General features: G+C 58.9%; 2 protein-coding genes across 2 annotated transcripts; both read left to right on the plus strand.

Moving 5' to 3' along the window:
• The first annotated feature begins 200 nt into the window (after positions 1–200).
• LOC117029794 (aldehyde dehydrogenase family 3 member B1) lies at positions 201–9,883 on the plus strand. The gene is made up of 10 exons (XM_033118968.1): positions 201–365; positions 2,913–3,075; positions 3,469–3,579; positions 3,782–3,902; positions 4,091–4,176; positions 4,275–4,356; positions 4,584–4,970; positions 5,647–5,813; positions 8,128–8,227; positions 9,670–9,883. Exons 1-10 carry the CDS (start codon positions 307–309, stop codon positions 9,852–9,854), a joined length of 1,461 nt encoding a protein of 486 aa, XP_032974859.1. The 5' UTR covers positions 201–306; the 3' UTR covers positions 9,855–9,883.
• Positions 9,884–14,810: 4,927 nt separating this feature from the next.
• ACY3 (aminoacylase 3) lies at positions 14,811–19,625 on the plus strand. Its single transcript, XM_033118982.1, has 7 exons — positions 14,811–14,936; positions 15,334–15,708; positions 16,412–16,607; positions 16,855–16,948; positions 17,083–17,190; positions 17,380–17,489; positions 19,264–19,625. The coding sequence occupies exons 2-7, from the start codon at positions 15,473–15,475 to the stop codon at positions 19,477–19,479; spliced, it is 960 nt and encodes a 319-aa protein (XP_032974873.1). The 5' UTR covers positions 14,811–14,936; positions 15,334–15,472; the 3' UTR covers positions 19,480–19,625.
• Positions 19,626–20,269: the final 644 nt, after the last annotated feature.

Consider the following 20,269-nt stretch of genomic DNA (forward strand, 5'->3'; position numbering starts at 1 on the left):
ACACTCATATCCACTCTGAATTTTTCTCCTTATCAGGTAATTCCCTGCCAGCTTGGAGTTGCCAGACTTGTTCCAGGACCAGCTGAGCCGGGGCAGATGCAGCGACGTCAGGAGAAGAGTAGGTGTGTGAACTATAAGGCGGCTGAATTGGTCGCGTGGTTCTGTTAGGTCACCCTGGATGCCACTCCATTGCTAGGTGTGGGCACAGGAGGTTTGGCAGTGGCCAGTGTCTCCTGGAAAGACTGGCAGGTGGCAGAGGCAAGGGTGAGACCTGGATAGGAGCAGAGTTGGCGCATCTGAGGCAGAATGTCAGGCAAAGAGGTCAAAGGCATGGTGAAGGATTCAAGGTCGCCGTCCACACTGGGGTACGTGGGGCCGTGAGGCAAAGGGCGGAGCAGCGGGGCCACAGGGTAAAAGGCACTGGCGGGCAGCAGCACAAGGGCAATGGGATGTGACGCCACGGGGCTCCTTGCAGGGAGCTGTGCTGCCCTGGCTGTGTCGTGTCCTCAGGTGACTTCTCCTGCCTGAGTCTCACTTTTCTCCCTAAAGATACCTGGCAGCACTCACGGGGGAACCTCCATCCTGGCCCTGTGCTGGCCTGGCCCCAGGGGTGGGGACAGATCCCGTCCTCCCTCAAGGGGCTCCCAGGCTGGGGGAGGTATCAGAGACAGACTGGAACCAGGCAGGTGTCACCAGGGCTGTGCTAGGGAGTCAGGAGAGGGGATGCGGGAGCTTCTTGGGAGAGGAGGCCAGAACCGAGTCTGGTTTCAGGTTGTAAAAGCAACACTCACTATCCATTTCTGGTTCTGGAAGAATTGCATTCTCATTGTAGACAATCTGGAAGCTGTGGAAAGATGCTGAGAAATGGATAAAAAGTGCAGACACATGTTGGCGCAGGGTGGCAGCCCTGTGGGGGAGGACCCGTGGGACCACACTGAACCCCCTGTACAGCAGCTGTGCAGAGGGCAAACCAGGTCGCCACTCAGAGCCTCTGTTCCCTCATCCTTACAATGAGGTGATAAAACTGTGAGGTCCAGATGAGATGATGCATGCCGTATGCTCAGCTCCAGGTGACAGCTCTGCTGCCCCTCCTGGGTATTGCGGTGTGTCCACTCCGCATGGGATAAATCCCTGCAGGGGGTGGGCAAGGCAAAGAAGCACCTTGGATGAGAAACAGGAGCCAGCTGTCCAACGCCAGCCCCTCTGGGGACGCTGCTGACCTCACCCCCACCCCGCGGTCTGCTTCCTCATTTTATTAGTCAACTGGTGGGGCTGGACCTGGGGATTCGGCCATGGACAAGCTATACCTGAGGCTGTCCCCAGACACTTCAGGTGTGCACAGTGGGGACACAGACCGTGACAGTTGAGAAAGGCAGGGAATACCCTGGGCCTTGATTCAGGGCTGAGGCACTGAGTCTTAGAGAGGCCCAGGGAGCCATGGAGAAGTTAGAGCAGGGGTGTGGAACCAAGTGCTGCTTGAACCCCATCTGCGTGAGGGCAGGTGAGTGATACTGGCATTCGGGGCTGAGCTTTGGGGCAACTCTGGCATCTGAGGCCGGAACGTTCTCCAAGCCAGCTCTGGGACTGAGGGTGGGCAGTGCCAGCAGCCAGAGTTGGACCCAAAGCAGCCCTATCTTGACCCAACTCTTCCAGGAAGCGCTTAGGAGGAAACGGGCCTGGGACAGATTTCCCACTGCCCCTCCGCAACTCTGGGGCAGGGCTCTGGGTGGGACCCCACCCCACTCTGGGCCTGGCCCCTGGGGGGGCATGACCCGCGTCCTCTTCCAGCCCATGACGAGGGTTGGACACAGAGAGCAGACAAGTCTTTAGGGAGCACCAACTGTGGCTGTGTCCTCCTCCGGACAGCATGTATGGAGTCCCTGCCGCCATGGGAATGGGGTCCTCGCTGCCAGGGGGAAGGGACAGTGTGTTTGCTGCTGTTTCCGAGGCACACCCACCATCTGTTCCCACCTCCCGCATGCCTCAGCTGGGACAACCCACCAAGCCAGGACCAGTCGCTTTTTCTGTCTTATTGTTCCTAAGAATAATAACCACAGCCCACAATGTCCACCGGTGTCTGGGTGGCCAGGCCTATGCTGTCCACGGACAGTGCTGTCCCTACGTCTCAGAGAGGAGCATGAACTGCCCAAGGTCCCAGGAGTGAGCGCATGTCTCTCCACGGCCAAAGCCCTGAGGCAGAGGTGCTGGGCTCGGGCCCCTGAGATGCTGCTAAAGACCCATGTCCACCCTCCACACAGACACCCAAAGAGACAGACACATGCAAAGAGGCATAGACACACAGACAATCACACACCCAGACAGACACAGAGACACAGAGAGACACAGACCTACAGACAGAGACACACAGAGGCACGGACAGAAAGACAGAGACACACAGACGTGCAGTCCCAGCTCCGCCCACCTACCTCTCCACCTCCGCCTTTCCATAACGTCCTGCCTACCAGATGCTCTCCTCTGCTCCTTGTTTTGGGACCCTCCTTCCAGGACCACCTCCCCGGAGCAGACAGCTGAACCCTCCTCATGCTCTGGGTACCTGTGGCACACTCTGCCCTCAGTTTCCCCATCTGCCACTGCAAAAGTTCTGTGGCCTCTGAAGCAAAGAACCCGCAGAGTGCCTGGGTTAGGCCCAGAGGCGGCCCTAACCACCGTCCAAGGAACCTTGCTCCTCGATTTTGCTTGTGGCCTTGTGCTCTGGGTGGAGGGGGGCCTGGAGTGAATGTGGGTGGAATGCGTGTGTTGGGGGGTGCGGGGCCAGCCCTGGCCCTCTGGGGTTACACGTGAGTCCCAGTGTGGGTGTCTGTGTGCCCACATGGGTACAGGCAGAGGCGGGGTGGGTGCCCGAGAAGGTGGGAGAACCCTGGCCCATGTTGCCCCCCTCTCCCCACTGGCAGGATGGACCCCTTCTCAGACACACTGCAGCGACTGCGAGAGGCCTTCCGCTCAGGGCGGACGCGGCCTGCCGAGTTCCGGGCAGCGCAGCTCAAGGGTCTGGGACGCTTCCTGCAGGACCACAAGAAGCTTCTGCAGGAGGCGCTGGCACAGGACCTGCGCAAGGTGAAGGGGAGGGGAGCTGGCTGTGTCCCCAGTTCATCCCTGTTTATTTAACAGACCCTTCCCTGGCAGGCAGTGTATACAGGCACTTTACAACATCCGCTCTATCAAACCTGGGAGGCAGTTTCGATTGTTGTCCCCATGTGACTGATGGGGACACCGAGGCAGGTGGGGGTTGTATCACGTGCCCAAGGTACCACAGCCAAGAAGTAGCAGAGCTGGAACTGAAGCCCAGGCCACCTGGCCCAGGGCCTCAACACTCCCTCCAGTTCCTAGGGGACTGGCTGTGCAGTCCCTGGAGGCTGTCTCTGTATCATTAGTGGGAACTGGGGACTCCACACACTAGATCCCCACACCACCCTCCCCCGAGCCTGACCCTCATCCCACTCCCTCCAGTCATTCTTTGAGTCGGACTTGTCCGAGCTCATCGTATGCCAGAACGAGGTCAATCTGGCCCTCAAGAGTCTACACACCTGGACGAAGGACGAGCCGGTGGCCAAGAACCTGGTAAATAGCTGGCCGGGTGGGGGGGCAGTGCCCAGGGGCAGCTCTAGCCCAGGCCCTTTCGCCATCCCTGACCCGGAGTCACTGACTTTTTCGGGACCTCTGTCTTTTCATTGGGACTCCATTGCACAGGCAGCTTGAGGACCCTGGAGGGGGGCTTTGGGGTGGTCCTTGGTGGGGCCTCACTGTTCATCTTGCACCACAGATGACGCAGCTGGACTCCGCCTTCATCCGGAAGGAGCCCTTCGGCCTGGCGCTCATCATCTCCCCCTGGAACTACCCCGTGAACCTGAGCTTGGTGCCCCTGGTGGGCGCCCTCGCTGCAGGTCAACAGAGAATCCTGAGCCCCATGCCCTCCCAGCCCAATGGCCCTTCCCAAAAGGGGCCCCTAGAATTCCATTATGGGGTGCCTCCAGCTTTCCATGCCCTCTGTGTCTCTGATTTCCGAGGCCAGCCCCTGGGTGGCAGTGGGGGCACTGGTCTCCCACTGTGTCTCCCCTGTCTGCCCCTGCAGGCAACTGTGTGGTGCTGAAGCCATCAGAAATAAGCCAGGGCACAGAGAAGGTCCTGGCCGAGGTGCTGCCCCTGTACCTGGACCAGGTGAGAGTGGCCCTCCTCATCAGCATCCTGCCTCTGCCAGGGCCGCCCGGCTCGCCCTGGGGCTGGCAGTGTCCCCTGAGCCACCCACTGCTTTGCAGAGCTGCTTTGCTGTGGTGCTGGGCGGGCCTGAGGAGACGCAGCAGTTGCTGAAACACAAGTTTGACTACATTTTCTTCACGGGTGAGGGTGGCCCCAGCCAGTATCCTGGGGGAAGTGGGGACATCCAGAGCTGGGCTGGGAAGGCACTGGGGGGAGGAGGCTGTGGCCAGCGGTGGGGACCATCCCAGATGGAAACCAGCTGGGCCTCTGGGCCTTGGAGGGGCAGGACCTGAGCGGCGGGGCTGAGGGCACATCTGAGGTGGTGCCAAGGCCACTTGAAGATGTAGGGCCAACTCTCATGTCCCAAGGGAGCCCTCGAGTTGGCAAGATTATCATGGCCGCTGCCACCGAGCACCTGACACCCATCACGCTGGAGCTGGGGGGCAAGAACCCCTGCTACGTGGACGACAACTGCGACCCCCAGACCGTGGCCAACCGCGTGGTCTTGTTCCGCTGCTACAACACGGGCCAGACCTGCGTGGCCCCCGATTACGTGCTGTGCAGCCCTGAAATGCAGGAGCGGCTGCTGCCTGCCATGCAGAGTGCCATCACCCGTTTCTATGGCGACGACCCCAGGAGCTCCCCAAACCTGGGCCGCATCATCAATGAGAAGCATTTCCAGAGGCTGCAGGGCCTGCTGGGCTGTGGCCGCGTGGCCATCGGAGGCCAGAGCGACGAGAGGGATCGCTATATCGGTGAGTCCCACTCTCCCGCCACGGCACCCCGAAGCTAAGGTCCTTCCACACTGCAGGCCACGGCTGGGTCCCCAATCTGCTCCCTGAGGTTCCCACGGCCCCACTGCAGGAGCACAGACGGGTCCCTGGCTCTGCTGCCACGAGTCCCTGACGCGAATGCCCCACGTCCCTGCGGTCTGAGCCTGTGGCCCCATGACTCCACACTCTGGCCCACGCCCTGGCGTCTCCGAGCTGGGCCCCTGGTGTTCCAGGGCTCCCGGGAGCTCAATCCCCAACCTCCATCCCATGCTCTGCGGCTCCACAGGCCGTGATCCCAGGTCCCGTGAGCCCACAATTCCCGGGTCCTGACCTCCAAAGGCCCGTCCTGAGCACCTGCTGGGCTGTCATTACAAAGCAGGCCCCATCTCCTGGGCTGAAGCGCTGCAGAAGCGGTGGCGCTTCTGCTCCAACAGGCTGGCACCTCGGGCCTCGGATCCAGGGGTCTGAATTCCGGTCACCCCCTGACTATAAGACCAAGGCAGGGGGTTCTCTGGGCCCCACAGGCCCCGCTCCCGAGTCACTTCTCGGGGCTGTGGGGAGACTTCTCCCTGGAGCGGCCTCCAGCCTGGGGCCCTAGGTCCCGGAGCCCTGCCTGAGGCCCCAGCCCTGGGCTGAGCCGTGCCCTGTGCCCGGGCAGCCCCCACGGTGCTGGTGAATGTGCAGCAGACGGAGCCGGTGATGCAGGAGGAGATCTTCGGGCCCATCCTGCCCATCCTGAGCGTGAGGAGCCTGGATGAGGCCATTGACTTCATCAACTGTCGGGAGAAGCCCCTGGCCCTGTACGCCTTCTCCACCAGCAACCAGGTGGGGGCTCGGGCAGGGCTGGTCAGACGGGACAGAGGGGGGGCAAGTGCCAGCAGAGGACCGAGGGGCCGGGAGGGGGAGGGGAGAGGGTCCTGGGCCGTCTGGAGCAGTCACCGGAGTTCTGGGATGGTGGCACGGACGGTGGCACTCTTGGCTCTGTCCCTTACTTTCTTCCGGGAGCAGCTGGGCCTCCCTCCCTCTACGATCTAGGCCACACTCTCTTGGGCCTTCAGTGGGCAGCTCCTTGGGATCTTCTCGGGGTCCAGGGTCCCCTCTTGGTCAGTCCCACCTCATCTTCATCATTTTGACCTGGGGACGCAGTGTCCCCTTTCAGTGCCTGGCTCATGGAAGGCACATACAGCCTGGGGGAATGACCAGGGGGTGTGACCAGCACACGCAGGCTGAGAAGGAGCCCTGGTCGTCCCCTCCCCTCCCCTCCAGACCCCTGCTCTGTTCAAGACCCTGGGGGCAGCCTGAGACTCATGGGAACATCTCGCCCTCCCACCAGCTCTCATGAGACCCATCTCAGCCTAGACAATGTTCTTTTAAATAACTTTTTATTTTGGAATGACTCGATTTCCAGGAAAGTTGCAAAGGTATTCCAGGCACCATATACCCTATACCCAGGTTCCCAGGTTACATGGGTGGAAACTAAGAAACTGACATTGATTTGGTATATTACAGTTAACTACACTCTAGACTGAATTCAGATTTTGCCAGTTTTTCTTTCTGCCCAGAATCCAAACCAGGGTCCCACGCTGCATTTAGTTGTCATGGCTCCTCTGGCCTGCGATCGTCTCTCCGCTTTGGGGTACTGGCCAGTCTCCAGCAGAGAGTCCCCAGTGTCAGTGGTCTGTTGTTTTTCTCATGAAAGAGCACAACAGAGGCGAGGGCTGAACTCTGCCCATCATATCGGGTACACGAGAGCCACACGTCCCTGGTGAGGTTAAGCTTCCCCACTTGGCCACGGTCATGTCTGCCATTGGTCTCCACTGAGAAGGGCCTGTTTTTCCTTTCCTTACTCTATTCTTGGGAGCAAGTCACAAAGTACAGCCCACCTTCCGTGGAAGAGGGTGGATTAACCTCCACCTGCCAAAGGGGTGATATCTACATACGTCCTATGGAATCTGTACGAAAGATTTGGCTCTTGAATCATTTCTTTACATCAGCGTGGACTCGTGTGCATCTGCTTTATTCTCTGGGTTACAATCCAATACCGCCTTATTTCCTTGCTCAAGTTGTCCCAGCTTTGGTCACTAGGAGCTGCTGTGTCCCTGAGACCTGCCCATCTTTTTGTTTTTTCACCACTTCCTTCCTTTCTGGGTCTACAAGATGCAGAGGCTCCTCCTGTGTTTTCCCTGCCCAGCCCTGCAATCAGCCATTCCTCCAGGAGCCCTGGTGTATGTGGGTTCTGTTCACTTTAGAAAATGCAACCCAGGTATTTGCAACGGGGACCAGGTGGCATCATAGTTGCTTCCGGGTTTTCTGACTGGCGGTACTGGTCCCAGGACACTGGGACACCTAAGACACATCCCATCCCATGTGACTTGCCCTTTGTCCTCTCCAAACATCCACGCTTCCTACTCTAGCTTCTGCGGTCATTACTGCTGGTCTCAACGTGATTTCTGAGCCCCCTTATGGGGGGTCCCCTCTACCCCTCAGACAAGCCCTGACCCAGCCATTATCTCTGGGTCACACACTGGAACCAAGTACAGGGAAGTTTTCGTGCAAAACTGGTGTCTGCTCATCTTTTCTGTCCTTCTCCTTCTTCAAGTAAACCTATAGATTGAAGAGGAAGGGCCTTCGCTAAGTCAAGCCAAGACCAAGTGCATGTTTCCCATCTGACCACGTGATCGATCTGACTTCCCCGAACTATTGCTCCACAGCCCCCGACCCCACTTCCCTGTCCCCCTCCCTGAGCTGCGGGCCCTTCTCCTCTCTGCCTGAATGACTCCTGCCCCCTTGAGACTCAGCAGTCACGTGACATTGCTCCCCTGGGACACCTCCCTGACCACCCTGCACTCACCCTGTCCCCAGGCAAATGCTGGGGTCCCACCTGCCAGTAGGGCCTGAGTCTATGTCCTAGCACCCTGCACAGGGGAGCAGACGTGCTGTAAACATGTCCCAAGTAGGGAGCTCGCTGGCAGCCGCTGCGCAGCCACGTACTCCAGCTGCCCACAACCCCCTTCAGCTCACAGGGTGAACTAGACCCTTCCAGGTCCCTGAGGGGGCTGGGCAGAGCCCCTGGGACCTGGGGACAGCCGGCTGGCTTTCTGCTGTCCAGCCTCTCAGCCTCATTGCTGCTTCTTCCCAGGTGGTCAAGCAGGTGCTGGCCCGGACCAGCAGCGGAAACTTCAGTGGGAATGACGGCTTCATGTTCATGACGCTCAGTAGCCTGCCTTTCGGAGGAGTGGGTAGGTGCGGGCAGAGCTCTGCCTTCTCTTATCTCACTGACTGAATGGCACCCAGCTCCCCGCACACAGTCCTGAGCGGAACCCTCCAGCCAGCTCTGCATTTACACGTGGGCGGGCCCACAGACACTGTGATCAGGCCCCTGCTCTCCCCACAAGGCACGTCTTCCCGTCTGCCCCTCAGCCCCCAGGCAGCCTGTGTGCTCCTTTACCCCGAGTGCCCCAGTCCACCCCTCAGCACGACACCCCCAGGGGTCATCCACCTGCCCCTAAGGGAGGCCCAGGTGAGTGCACACACCCCTCCCGCAGCCCATTCCTGCTGCAAAGGCCTGGCCTCAGGCGCAGCCACTTCCCTTCTCTGAGCCCCGTCCTCCTCCGTGGAATGGGAAGGCCCGAGAATGCCCTCTACTTGTCCACACTCAGCAGGACCTGGCCCTGGAGAGTGGCCGGTGTCACAGGAGCACACGGCAGGCGGAGAACCAACGCATGACTTGCTGTGCCCGGCTCTGGGACCCCCGCTCCCCAGCCCACCAGGCTGCCTGTCTCCAGTCCTAGCTCCCGCCCCTCAGGGAGGCGTGGGGGTCTGCCTGGGAGTGGATCTGGTCCTGCTGCTCCCAGGGACAACGTCCCAGGGCTCCCAGGCCCCTCAGGCATCACGCCAGGCCCCTGACTCACAACTCCTGGAGGCCGGCCCATCCTGCGCTGGCCATGATTTCCTGCTCTGTTCTCTCCCCCCTTCCCTGCCTGCTGCCCCAGCCACACTGAGCTCTGCCCAGGTCCTAACTGGCCACCAGGTCACTTACCTCCAGGGCTCTCTGAGTCATCCCCTAGCCTGGGTCCCTCTTGCCCACACCCATCCCCTTCATCTGGTCATCTCCATACCCCTGAGGCCTCACTCACTCCAGGAAGCCATCCCTGACTACCCCCAACCCCACCAGGCTGGGTCCCCTGAGCTTCCCAGTGCAGAAGCTGCCTGGTCCTCGGCTGCCTCCCCGCCTAGACACTGAGGGCTCATAACAAGACAGTGCTTACTGTGTCCATGGTTCTGAACACTTCCCCAACCCCCACGACTCTAAGAGATGGGTGCCATTGTCACCCCATGTCGCAGAAGGAGACCAAGGTGGTCACCCACCCAAGGTGATACAGCTAGTTCAGAGCCGGGATTCCACCCCACACATTCTTGACCACTGTCTGCCTATCTTGTCCTAACAGCTGGCACGGCACCTGCTATCCCCAATGTTTACTGAGCTGGTGCCAGGCTCAGGGCGAAACCCTTCACCCACAGCCTCTGAAGATGAGCCCACTTTACAGATGGGAAAACTGAGGCTCGGGGGGGTAAAGTAGCCCACCCAGGTCACCCTGCGTGTAACTGGCATAGCCCAGGTCTGTGTGATGTCGCCTCGGCTGGCTATGAGGGCCTGACTGCGTGTTCTGTGTCCATGCAGGTAACAGCGGGATGGGAAAATACCACGGCAAGTTCTCCTTTGACACCTTCTCCCATCACCGCGCCTGCCTGCTGGCCCACTCAGGCCTGGAGAAGCTCAAGGAAATCCGCTATCCGCCCTATACTACCAGGAGAAAGCAGCTGATCACCTGGGCCTTGAGCTTCCAGAACTGCACCCTTCTGTGAGAGCTTTGCCTGCCTCCAGCAGTCCACCCTACAACCCCTCTGTCCTGCTGCTGCCCAGGTGTTCAGTGGTTCCCAAAAGTGGGTGTCCCATCCAGGAGTGCTAAGATCTTGCTCCCGGGCCTTTGTCTGAGCAGTCCCCCAGCTGGGCAGGACCTCTGGGCTGCTGGGCCACCCCTTTCAGGGTCCAAGTCCCTCTGTATCCTCCTGCCAGATTCACTGACCCTCTGCTTGGATATGTCTGGTAACAGAGAACTTACCCTGCCTCCCCGCAATGTTGGGCGGCTCTCATGTTAGAAAGGACTCTCTCGTACTGGATCTATAATTAGGCTCTCAAAATACAGAGTGATTTCTAACAGCTCCATTCACACATGGTTTGGGGAACTAGTGTTTTCTGACCTGAAGTGATCAGATCTGGAGCCCAGATCTGGCCAACTGCCTGAAGTATGTAATAATCGACAAGAATGTTGACGCCGTGTGTGGAATCAATGGGATGTGCAACAGTTGATTCGTGATGTCTGCTATGGATACAGGAGAGGGTTGTGTACACGGTGGTCATGTCTGTCATCCCTACTCTAGACTCCCAGTAGAAGGTCAGAGCGGGCAGAGTCTACGTATGGCCACTTCACCTGACATATGGGGAAACTGACATCTTGAGACGGGCCAATGAAGTTTACACAGAAAAGCAGGGCAGAGCTGAGTGATGGTGGACTTTCCTGAGAAATGTGAGGTGGGAATCAGTAAACCGAGCATCTCTGGTCCGTGACCAGCCTCTTGCTCTCTCCCTAGTCCTGAAACTGGGAGTCCCCTCCCGATCCCCCCAGTCTTGCTTCAGTGGGCTCCTCACCCCTCAGAGCCATGGAAAAACTTGGGCTAGTGGCTTGAGGTTTGAGGGGAAAAAGGGAAAATATGACTTTCCTGTTCCTCTGGGAATTGTTGGGGATAGTTGTCTCCAAAAGGGTACGAAGTGGGCTCAAAGGAGGTGCTTAACAGGGCTTGTTGATGAGTGAAGGAAAGAATGAGTAAGGAAGTGAGAGGACGGATGTATAGTTGTATGGATAGATGGAGGTGTTAATGAGTGGGTAGAAGGGCAAGCGAGTGGCTGGCTGAATGGATGCATGAGGTGACGGCTAGACGGGTGGGGTGGTGGATGAACGGCTGGACGGGTAGGTGGCCCGGGTAGAAGATGAGTGACCAGTGGGCCTGGGTCTGAGAGATTTCCACTCTCCCCACCCCTGCCACGGGAAGCTGTTTCCTCCAAATGGCCATCGGACTGAACAGAGAGCCAGAGGGATTGAAAAGAATCAGAGCATCTCCAGGCCATGGGGAGTGAGCCCAGTGAGCAAAGAACAGAAGATTCTGCCCAGTGAAGACTGGAAATTTCACTGCTGTCACCACACCTAATCTTGTTCCCTGTGTCCTCTTGGCCATTGGTTGCTGTGGTTCAAAGACAGGGCAAAGCCTCCAAGGGAAATGTGGCTCGGGGGGGCCCACTGGGGGTGGGGAGGGCAGTCCCAGAATGCCTGAGTCTCGGTGGCCGCTGACTACTAAAATGGAGTCACATGACTGCATCCTGGCCGTAAGGGAAGCTGAGAGCATGTTCTCCCTTCCACCCTGGGGAGGCTGTTCAGGAGAGACCACGAATATGTCCAGCAGCCCCTATTCACACCGCCCTTCCCAATTCCAGCCCTTTTCTCTCTCAGTCATGGTTGACCAGGCCCAGACCTGGAGGCGGTGTCATCCATACACAGAACAAAGTCTGTGTCCTGCTTTTCAGCACACAAAGTCTGTGTCCTAAACACAGATCAGAGAGCCTCAAGCCCCTCCAGGCTTCTGCACAGTGGCTCTCTCCTCCCAGTTCTCCCTCCCGCTGACCTCTGCCCCTCCCCCACCTCCACTCAGGCACTGCCTCCCCCAGGAATGCAGCTCACATTCCAGACGTCTCAGTGGCCTAGTCTGGCTCACAGAGCACCCGACCCTTTCCTGCAGTAGCGCCACCACCTAGGAAGCTTGGGTTCACATGGCTTCACGGCCACATCGTGACTGGGTGCCTTTGGACAAGACCCTTCACTTCTCTGAGCCTCTGTTTTCTTATCTTGTCGAATGGGGTTCCCACCTACCTCACAGAGTTGGTGTGAGGGTTATATGGGATCACGTATGTCTGGGGCCCTGGGGTCCCCACTCTGGGATGCGGTGTAATCTAGACTCTTATGTAAGCCGAGCCAGCGTTGGGCAGAGGCCCTGGCTGCAGAGGGGCCCCTTACCACACACTCCCCAGGGCTCTGTCATGGCCTCAAGGTCTGGGACAGCAGCCTCTCCTTGTCCAGCAGTGGTGTTCTGCCGCCCGAGGCTTAGGGGCCATCCCAGGGTCCCTCCGGGCTCAGGGGTCAACTTCAGCCGTAGGTGCAGGTTCCACTGTGGTAACTGGCCGTAGTCTAGAGTGGGGCCATTAAGAAAAACTACAATATGAGGTGTCCTCCTCTCATCCCCACCCCAGAACACCAGGCCAGTGGGATGAACTGGACAGGGTGGTCCTGGTGGGGGGTTGGGATGGAGGAACAGGCTGTGACGAGGGTGCTGTGAAAAGACAGCAGATGGGGAGTGAGCAGAGGCCAAAGAGGGAGTTAGAGCCTGGGGAGGACGGAGGGCAGGCAGGCAGGAGCTCCAAAGCCACTGGACAGTGGCCCATAGGAGTAGCTCTCACGTCACATGGCTCTCCTGGGCCAAGCCTTACAATTTTGTGGGTTGGCTCAGGTCTTAACCTCTTTCTGGGCCTCAGTTTCCCCAACTGTGGTGACGACGTTGGCCGCGTTGACACAATGTCGCTGCCCTTGGCCCTGCCAGGGTCTGCCGTGCGTGTGCCTATTCCAAGCTTGGGGTGCGCCCTCACTCCTCACAGCTACCCGGGGCTGGAAGAGAGCCTCACTCCCATTTCAGGAGGAGCCGAGGCCCAGAGAGGGCACTGACTCTCCCCAAGTCACACAGCCTGTCAGGAATGGGTGTCAGAGCCAAGGGGGTCGGGGGACCCCTCTACTTCCTGGGCTTAGAGGTGAGACTCAGAAGGCCCACCTCAACTGTTCTCGCTACTGCAACACAGACACACGTCGGTACACATGGCACAGATGTGAACACACAGATCCACGACGCACACACACATGCACTCAGTTGGGATTGGGGGTTGCTGTTTCTGGGGGTTCTTGCCCCGGCTCCCGGACCCCCTTCCATTCTGTATACACCCTCTGAAACAGGGAAGCTGGACCCCACCCAGGGAAGTGAAACTTTGCAGGACCCCCTATTGCTCTCCTCCCCAGAGTTGGGGGCCCAGCACCTCCTGGCAGAAAGTTCCCCAGCCCCCAGGACCCCCAAAAATAGCCAGGTCTGCTGAGTAGGCCCTTCCTTCCTCCCTAAGAGGCCAGCAACAAGTCAGCAGAATCCCGGCAGAGCGGGCAGCCTCTCTGTTGGAGACCATGGCTTCTGGAGCAACCGCGGGCCCTGAGGCCTCTGCCCAGAGTATGTGGGTAGCTGGGACTGGGAGGGAGACAGACACAGGCTCGCCTGCTGACTTGTTCCACCGTCACCTACCAGTTTCGGCCAAGTCATTCCACCTCCTAGAGCCCAGGTCCGTACTGTGAAACGCGCCTCGCTGCCTGCCCTCCAGGGCCAATGCAGGTGAAGATTCAATGACCCTGATGGTGGTCTCTGCCCTCCCTTTGCTGCCGTCCAGACCCTAGGAGGGGGTCCTCCCCTCCAGGAGGTACCAGGGGACCCCGCTCCCTTGGAGACCCGGCTTCACACTTCATCACCCCTGCCCAGCTATCCTATTAAGGTACCCACTGCCCTGAGGGGAGCCACCTTCCCCATGATAAGGGTGGAGGGCAGGACAGCAGAGGCAGGCCCAGGCTTCACCATGAGTTGAATGTGATCTGCGCAGCTGCAAAGAGGGTTGGCCTGGAGGGGCCTGGCCACCGGAAATGCCAGCTGGTGGGCCTGGTTCTGGCCAGGGATGAACCAGCCTGGGAGGACTAAGTCTGGGAGCGAAGAAGGCCTGAGACCAGATGCCTGGGGATGGCAGGGGGGAAACGGTGGGGGACAGTTCACTGCCCAGCTCTGCCTGGCTCTGCCTCTCTCCTCAGTGACCTCTGGACCGTCCCTGAGGCCATGACAGAGCCCTGGGGAGCTCTGGGAGATGTGTGGTCAGGAACCCCTCTGCAGCCAGGGCCTCTGGGCCCCACGCTGGCATCACTTACATGAGTCTGGACTCCACTGTACCCTGGAGTGGGGACCCTTGGGCCCTAAATGCATGTGATCCCATTTAACCCTCACACCAACTCTAAGCCTGGGGGAGGGACAGGCCCAGAAGGTGGGCTCAGATTGGACACCCCCAGGTGCCAGCTCCAGCTCTGCTCTAGTGCCCTGTGTGCCCTTGGGCATTCTGTCTGAGCCCCAGGTTCACATCTGTGAAGTGGGTCTGACGGTCACTTCCAAAACAAAGCAAGATGAATCTCTGAGTTACCCCTGCTCCTCTGGGGGCTGCAAGGGCAGAAGCACGTTGCCGAGGGGACAGAGGGGTGGGGCAGCTGCCAAGGCACACGTCTTAATAGGAAACGCAGCAGCCTGGGCTGGTGGTGGCCTACGGCCCAGTCAGTGGATCAAAGGCTGCATTCCAGGCCCGCCGGCCTTGGCTGGACCCCGACACAGTAAACAGTCCATGCTGGACCGCCTTCTGAGGCGCTCTCGGGAGAAGCTCATCTTCATCCCAAGCCTTAAAGATTCCCTGCAAGTAATTTTCCAAGTGGGGGCCCTACTTGACTTTGGGAGGTGGGGGCAAGGATCCAAGCCTGGCTACAGGCTTGAACGCAGTGGACTGTGGCCGTGGCCAGTGGCAGTGTGGGGTGGAGCTGGGTGGGGAGACCACAGAGCTCCTGACCTCTGGCTGGACTTCAACCCGCACCACCCACTCCCTGCTCGCCACCAATTTGTGGCAAACACTTCCTGCCCAGGGATCTCCAGCCCCATAAATACCAGCCAGTCTAGGAGGGGCAGCCCAGCCCTGGCAGGCCAGGAAGCCCAGACCCCCATCAGCAGGTAACCACCCCGCTCCCTGAGGTCCCTGCACTGGCTCAGAGGAGCACGCAGGAGGGGCAGGAAGGAGCAGATGTCACCTGGAACCCTGAAGCTCCATAGCTAATGCACGTGATGTTCTCTGCTTCCCATCCTATGCCTTGGTTTCCCCATCTATAGAATGGGAGCCTAATCCTTTTGTTATAGGGTGTGTGTCTCGGTGAATCCACTGCCCCAACTTATGAGGAAGAAATGCCTTCTCTCCGAAGGGAGCAGTAAAATGGTCTCACAGAAAAGCAGGGTGCCCTCCCAGGAAGGGTGCTAAAGGGGCTGCAGGCACCAGGAGGGACAAACCCTGAGCTGAGCCATGGAGGTGCAGTGGGACTCAGCCGAGCTACCAGCCAGCCATACTTTTTGACAGGCAGCTGCCCTGCCCGGCTTGGACTCGTCAGACCTCAGGGAGCTCACCACCACTATCCTGGCTCTGAGCACTGGGCTCTACATCTGTGCTGGAGTCGCCTCAGCAGGTCCGCCCACCAGGTCCTTCACCGCATACCAGAATGTGCTCGTTGCCTGTGCCTCGAGAGCCTCTGCGCCGCGTGGCAGTGACCGGGGGCACCCACGGCAATGAGATGTCTGGCGTCTGCCTGGCCCAGCACTGGCTGCGGGCCCCGGGGGAGCTGCAGAGACCCAGCTTCTCTGCCATGCCTGTGCTGGCCAACCCGGCGGCCACAGCCGCCTGCCGTCGCTACATGGACCGTGACCTCAATCGCACCTTCACCAACACCTTCCTCACGTAAGTGTCCTCGCGGCTTTGGGGCCCCTGCCTGCCAGGATGGCCCAGCCCGTTAGCCTGGCACCGAGGTCCTCACCTCAAATTCTTCCTCCAGCCACCAGCAGCGCACACCCCTCTGCTCTCAATGCCCATTCTTCCTTTTTCAATTTAGGGAAATCCAGATTGATGTCATCTCCTCCAGGAAGCCCTTCCTGATACCACAGTGGGTCAGGGCCTCCTCTGAGAATGGGGAGTAGGACCAAGGTGTTATCTTCAGCTTACTGGGGGAGACAGGATAAACTCAGCAACCACAACCCAGGAGGCTAAATGCAGGGGTGGGGGCAACACAAAGCATCTAACCTGGCTACGGGTAGTCAGGGAGGGCTTCCTGGAGGAGGTGGTATCTCAGCCAAACCCTAAAGGGTGATTTAGAAGTTAACCATGTGAAGAGAAGAGAAAAGGAGTTTCCAGGGAAGGGCCCAGCAGGTGCAAAGGTCTGGCAGTGAGACCAGCACAGTGCTAAGAAGTGTGGCTGGAGTGAGCGCTGATAAGGCAGGCTGGCAAGACCAGGTTGAGGGTTTGAACTTTACGGGAGCAGTGGGGAGCCAAGAAGGGCTCTGGGTAAGACAGGCATGCCACAGAGGCACGAGGGATGAGTCCCTGAGCTGCTCTGTCTCTCTGACAGAGCCTGTCAGTGGCTGATACCCTACCCCTACTCCTGCAGTGCCAGGGCCCACCCAGATGACCCATACGAGGTGACAAGGGCCCGAGAGCTGAACCAGCTGCTGGGGCCTATGGCCTCAGGCGGGGCCTTTGATTTTGTCCTCGACCTGCACAACACCACAGCCAACATGGGCACCTGCCTCATCGTGGACACCGCCCACAATGTCTTTGCGATGCACCTGTACCGCCACCTACAGGTGGCCCTGTGCCCCCAGATTGCGGAGCGAGGGAGGTTGGGAAGAGAACACCAATGGCTCTGGTGCCTCCGTGGCTGGGGGTGCGGAGGAGGTGGTTCCCTGGGCTCCTGTCCCTGGGGCCGGCCACCCGCAGATACCCCAGGCCCTCTGGACCCCTCACCCCACTTCCCCAGGTGGTGCCCTGTGCTGTCTCTATGTGACTCCCCATCTCCCCTCCTGGGGCCCTGACCCACCCTTCTGCTCACAGATGCTGAGCCCGGAGCTGCCCTGCCGGGTCATCCTATACAAGCTGCCCAAGGAGGAGAGTGGTAGCCTGAATTCAGTGGCCAAGAACGGAATGGGTGTGCCACGACCTTGGGAGAAATTGGCGGGGCTGGGAAGTGCGGGGCCAGATGATGGGCGGTGTCAGGGGCCTGGGGTCCGGCATCCCCCCTCTCTGGGGCACTTGCCTGACCCCTTCCTTCCTGGTCCCCAGCCCTGGAGCTGGGTCCCCAGCCTCAGGGCGTGCTGCGGGCTGACCTTTTCACCAGGATGAGGGCCTTGGTGGCTGCAGCTCTGGACTTCATCCAGCTCTTCAACCAAGGTGAGACCCCCCAGGATTTGCTGGTAAACTGAGGCCCAAAGAGGAGGGGGCTTGGCCCAGGGGCTAAGGAGCCAGGCTTTTGGGTGGGCTGGGAACGAGTCCTGAGGGTCCCTCACAGCCCACTTTGCCCTGGGGCCTGGAGGGATGGACAAGCTCATGGATGCAGCCTACCCCCCACGCCCCGCACAGGCACAGCCTTTCCTGCCTTTGAGATGGAAGCATATCGAGTCCTTAGGGGCATGGACTTCCCACGCACGGAGGCGGGGGACCTGGCAGGCACGGTGCATCCTCAGCTGCAGGTATGTGTGTGGAGTGTGGCCTCCTATGGATTGTGGCCTCCTGGCTCACAGCCTTGGGGCGGGGGGGGGGGGGGGGGGGGGGGAGGCGGGGGGGGGGGGGGGGGCGTCCGAAAGCCAAGGCCCAGAGGCAGGGACCACAGAGCCTCCCACAGAGTCACCACCATCTTAGAATCAAGAGCAGGACGGTAGCCTGGGCCCCCATGCCTCTCCGGGAACCCGGCACACGAGCCTGGAGCTCTGGGCCCCAGTGACACTCACAGTGCCTGTGGAAGACACCAGAGGCTCCTCAATAGCCCGGAGACACCTCTCCTGGCCACAGAAGGCAGAGGGAGGGAGGGGACGTGGAGCAGGCCTGCCCCATTCCCCTGCTTGGAGGTGCAAATACAGAGCCCCCTCTTTATTTTCCAATGACTTCCGCGAGCGTCCCTATGCACGTCCTCATGGAGCCCAGCATCTCCCTCTCCAGGACTCCCCTTCCTGAATGGTCCAGGAACTGGGTGACCCTGCTTCGACATCTGGCAGGGAGAAGGTTGGGGAAAACGGGTGGCCCACCAGCTGCCGCTCTGCTTGCTGCCACATGGGGTCGCTGTGGAACAAGGCCCAGGCTCCCCCGGCCTCTGTTTTCTTACAGCACCCAGGTAGCAGGAGTGCCTGAGTCGGGGCCCCGGCCTTAGCCTCATTAGTAACTATTTCCCAAGTTCCCCATGTGGCCTTCAGAGGTTAGAGGGCTTCAGAGGGGGCCACCTGTTCTGTTGGCACCAGTCCTCCCCACGCGCACCTCAAAGCTCAACTGCTGAACCCACTGCCAAGCCAGAAGCCCCTCCTTCATGATGAGTCCTTGTAGGCCAGCAGGGTCCTTTTCTGCGGGTGGAACTCAGGCGCGGGAACTCTCCGGTATCAGAGGTGATCAAGTAATTCTGAACCTCTGCAAGGATGGGTGTCTGTCTCAGGGGCCTCCACCTTCCTCTGTCGGCCCTATCGGACCCCCAGGCAGGGCAGCGACCCAGCAGACAGACCTGGCATGCGCTGAGAACATGAAAGAGAGACAATATTGGGAAGAATTTGATATATCAAAAATATTCTGAAGGACCAAAGTAACAACTGTAGGAAAAATCAGAACTTGGTTTGACCTTTTTGCTCTGACTATGACTTTGAGTTTTATTTTGAGGTGTTACCTTACTTGGAACAGCGTTGTGGTGGAGGGGGATCCATCCTTTCAGTGTTAGGGCTAGAGGGTCTTAAGCCGTCCTGCCTGTCTTCCTTGCAGAGGCTAAGTAATAACAGTTATTTTGAGTGATTTCCTGCACAATTTTAAAATTTATTTAATAAACCTTTATATTGTATTCATTATACTAAGCACCAGACACTGTTTTAAGCACTATTAGCCGTTTAATTTAAACCTCAGGATGATAGGGAAGAGATCATAGTCCTTGTTTTACAGACGACGAAGCTGAAGAACAGAGAGGTTAAGTGATTTGCTCCAGGTCACACAGTTAGCAAGAATTTGAACCCAGGCTTCACTGTCTGTGCCCATAATCGCTAGGCTACACTTCCACAATGACAACTGTCTTTCTAAGGTGACTGGTGTCTCCATTTCTAGACACAGTGCCAGTTGGCATCTCAGCAGACACCCTGTCACATTGAGGAAGTAATGGAGTGAGTGGGCGAGGCCCTAAGTGAGGGGCGTCTCTTGGGCAGTCCCTGCTGGGTCGCCCTGACTGGGGCCGGGACAGAGGTCAGCCCCAGCAATCTTGGCCCTTGGCTCTCCTCCCAGGACCGAGACTTCGAGCCGCTGAGGCCTGGTGCACCCATCTTCCAGATGTTCAGTGGTGAGGACGTGCTCTATGAGGGGGAGTCCACCGTGTACCCCGTATTCATCAACGAGGCTGGCTACTACGACAAGGGCATTGCCTTCTTGCAGACTGAGAAGCTCACGTTCTCCGTGCCCGCCCTGTCCATGCTGGCCCCCGCCCCCACCCCGGGTCCCTAACCCAGGCCACCCCAGCCTCGGCCTGAGGCACAATGCCCAGCTCAGGGGTCCCTTTGCCACCTGATATATACCATGATCCTTTTCATACCCGCCACCTTCATGCCTCAGTTTCCTATTCTATAAAGTGGAAGATGTCTAGGGGTTCATGGTTCGTGTCCTCTGTCCTGCTTGGCCCCTTTCTGTAACCTCAGGATCCGGAGCAGGTCTGGCCCAGTGTGGCCTTGGACATGCTGTGTGTCCTGGAGCAAGTGATAGCTGTCTCTGTGCCCACACTTCTCCAGGGAAGATCCTACGCTGTGGAGGAGACTTGGGGAAAAACTGCAGGGGCACTTTCAGAGGCCATTAACAGAGGGGGATCTCCAAGCCCCTGCAAACCTGGGAGAGCAGAAGTGTGTGCCCATGTATATGCACACGTGTGTGAGTGCCCATGCATGTGCCTGCTTCAGGTGCTGTGTGTGTGTGTGTGTGTGTGTACATACATGTTTCCAACAGCCTCAGTACCTTGGCTGTTCTTCTGGGAGGATCTGTATGTGGTCGGGCGCATAGCCCGGATGTGCATTTCCAGGTGTGTAATGAACCCAGCGCCCATGGGAGATCAGGGGGAGTCAGGGCTGGGGAAGGGGTACAGCTCAACAAGGCTCTGTCCACCCAGGTGTGGGGACACAGGGAGGAGGTGCCTTAGGGTTGGGGCAGGGGAAGTCCTACCTGGGAGGCAGAGGTTCCTCCGCCACCCAGAACACCCCAGGTCAGCGTCGGGCAGGAGTGGGCTCAGGGTCTGGTGACCCAGGCA

Source organism: Rhinolophus ferrumequinum, chromosome 11 (genome assembly GCF_004115265.2).
Source record: "Rhinolophus ferrumequinum isolate MPI-CBG mRhiFer1 chromosome 11, mRhiFer1_v1.p, whole genome shotgun sequence".
NCBI lineage: Eukaryota > Metazoa > Chordata > Mammalia > Chiroptera > Rhinolophidae > Rhinolophus > Rhinolophus ferrumequinum.

What these genes read in the sequence shown, in the direction of transcription:
- LOC117029794 (XM_033118968.1), top strand. Translation starts at nt 307, where the DNA reads ATGTCAGGCAAAGAGGTCAAAGGCATGGTGAAGGATTCAAGGTCGCCG. An exon ending in TGACTACATTTTCTTCACGG is followed by an intron (nt 4,357 to 4,583) that starts GTGAGGGTGGCC and finishes TCATGTCCCAAG; the next exon opens with GGAGCCCTCGAGTTGGCAAG. An exon ending in CCTGCCTTTCGGAGGAGTGG is followed by an intron (nt 8,228 to 9,669) that starts GTAGGTGCGGGC and finishes GTGTCCATGCAG; the next exon opens with GTAACAGCGGGATGGGAAAA.
- ACY3 (XM_033118982.1), top strand. Translation starts at nt 15,473, where the DNA reads ATGTGCTCGTTGCCTGTGCCTCGAGAGCCTCTGCGCCGCGTGGCAGTG. An exon ending in TTCACCAACACCTTCCTCAC is followed by an intron (nt 15,709 to 16,411) that starts GTAAGTGTCCTC and finishes CTACTCCTGCAG; the next exon opens with TGCCAGGGCCCACCCAGATG. An exon ending in ACCTGTACCGCCACCTACAG is followed by an intron (nt 16,608 to 16,854) that starts GTGGCCCTGTGC and finishes TTCTGCTCACAG; the next exon opens with ATGCTGAGCCCGGAGCTGCC.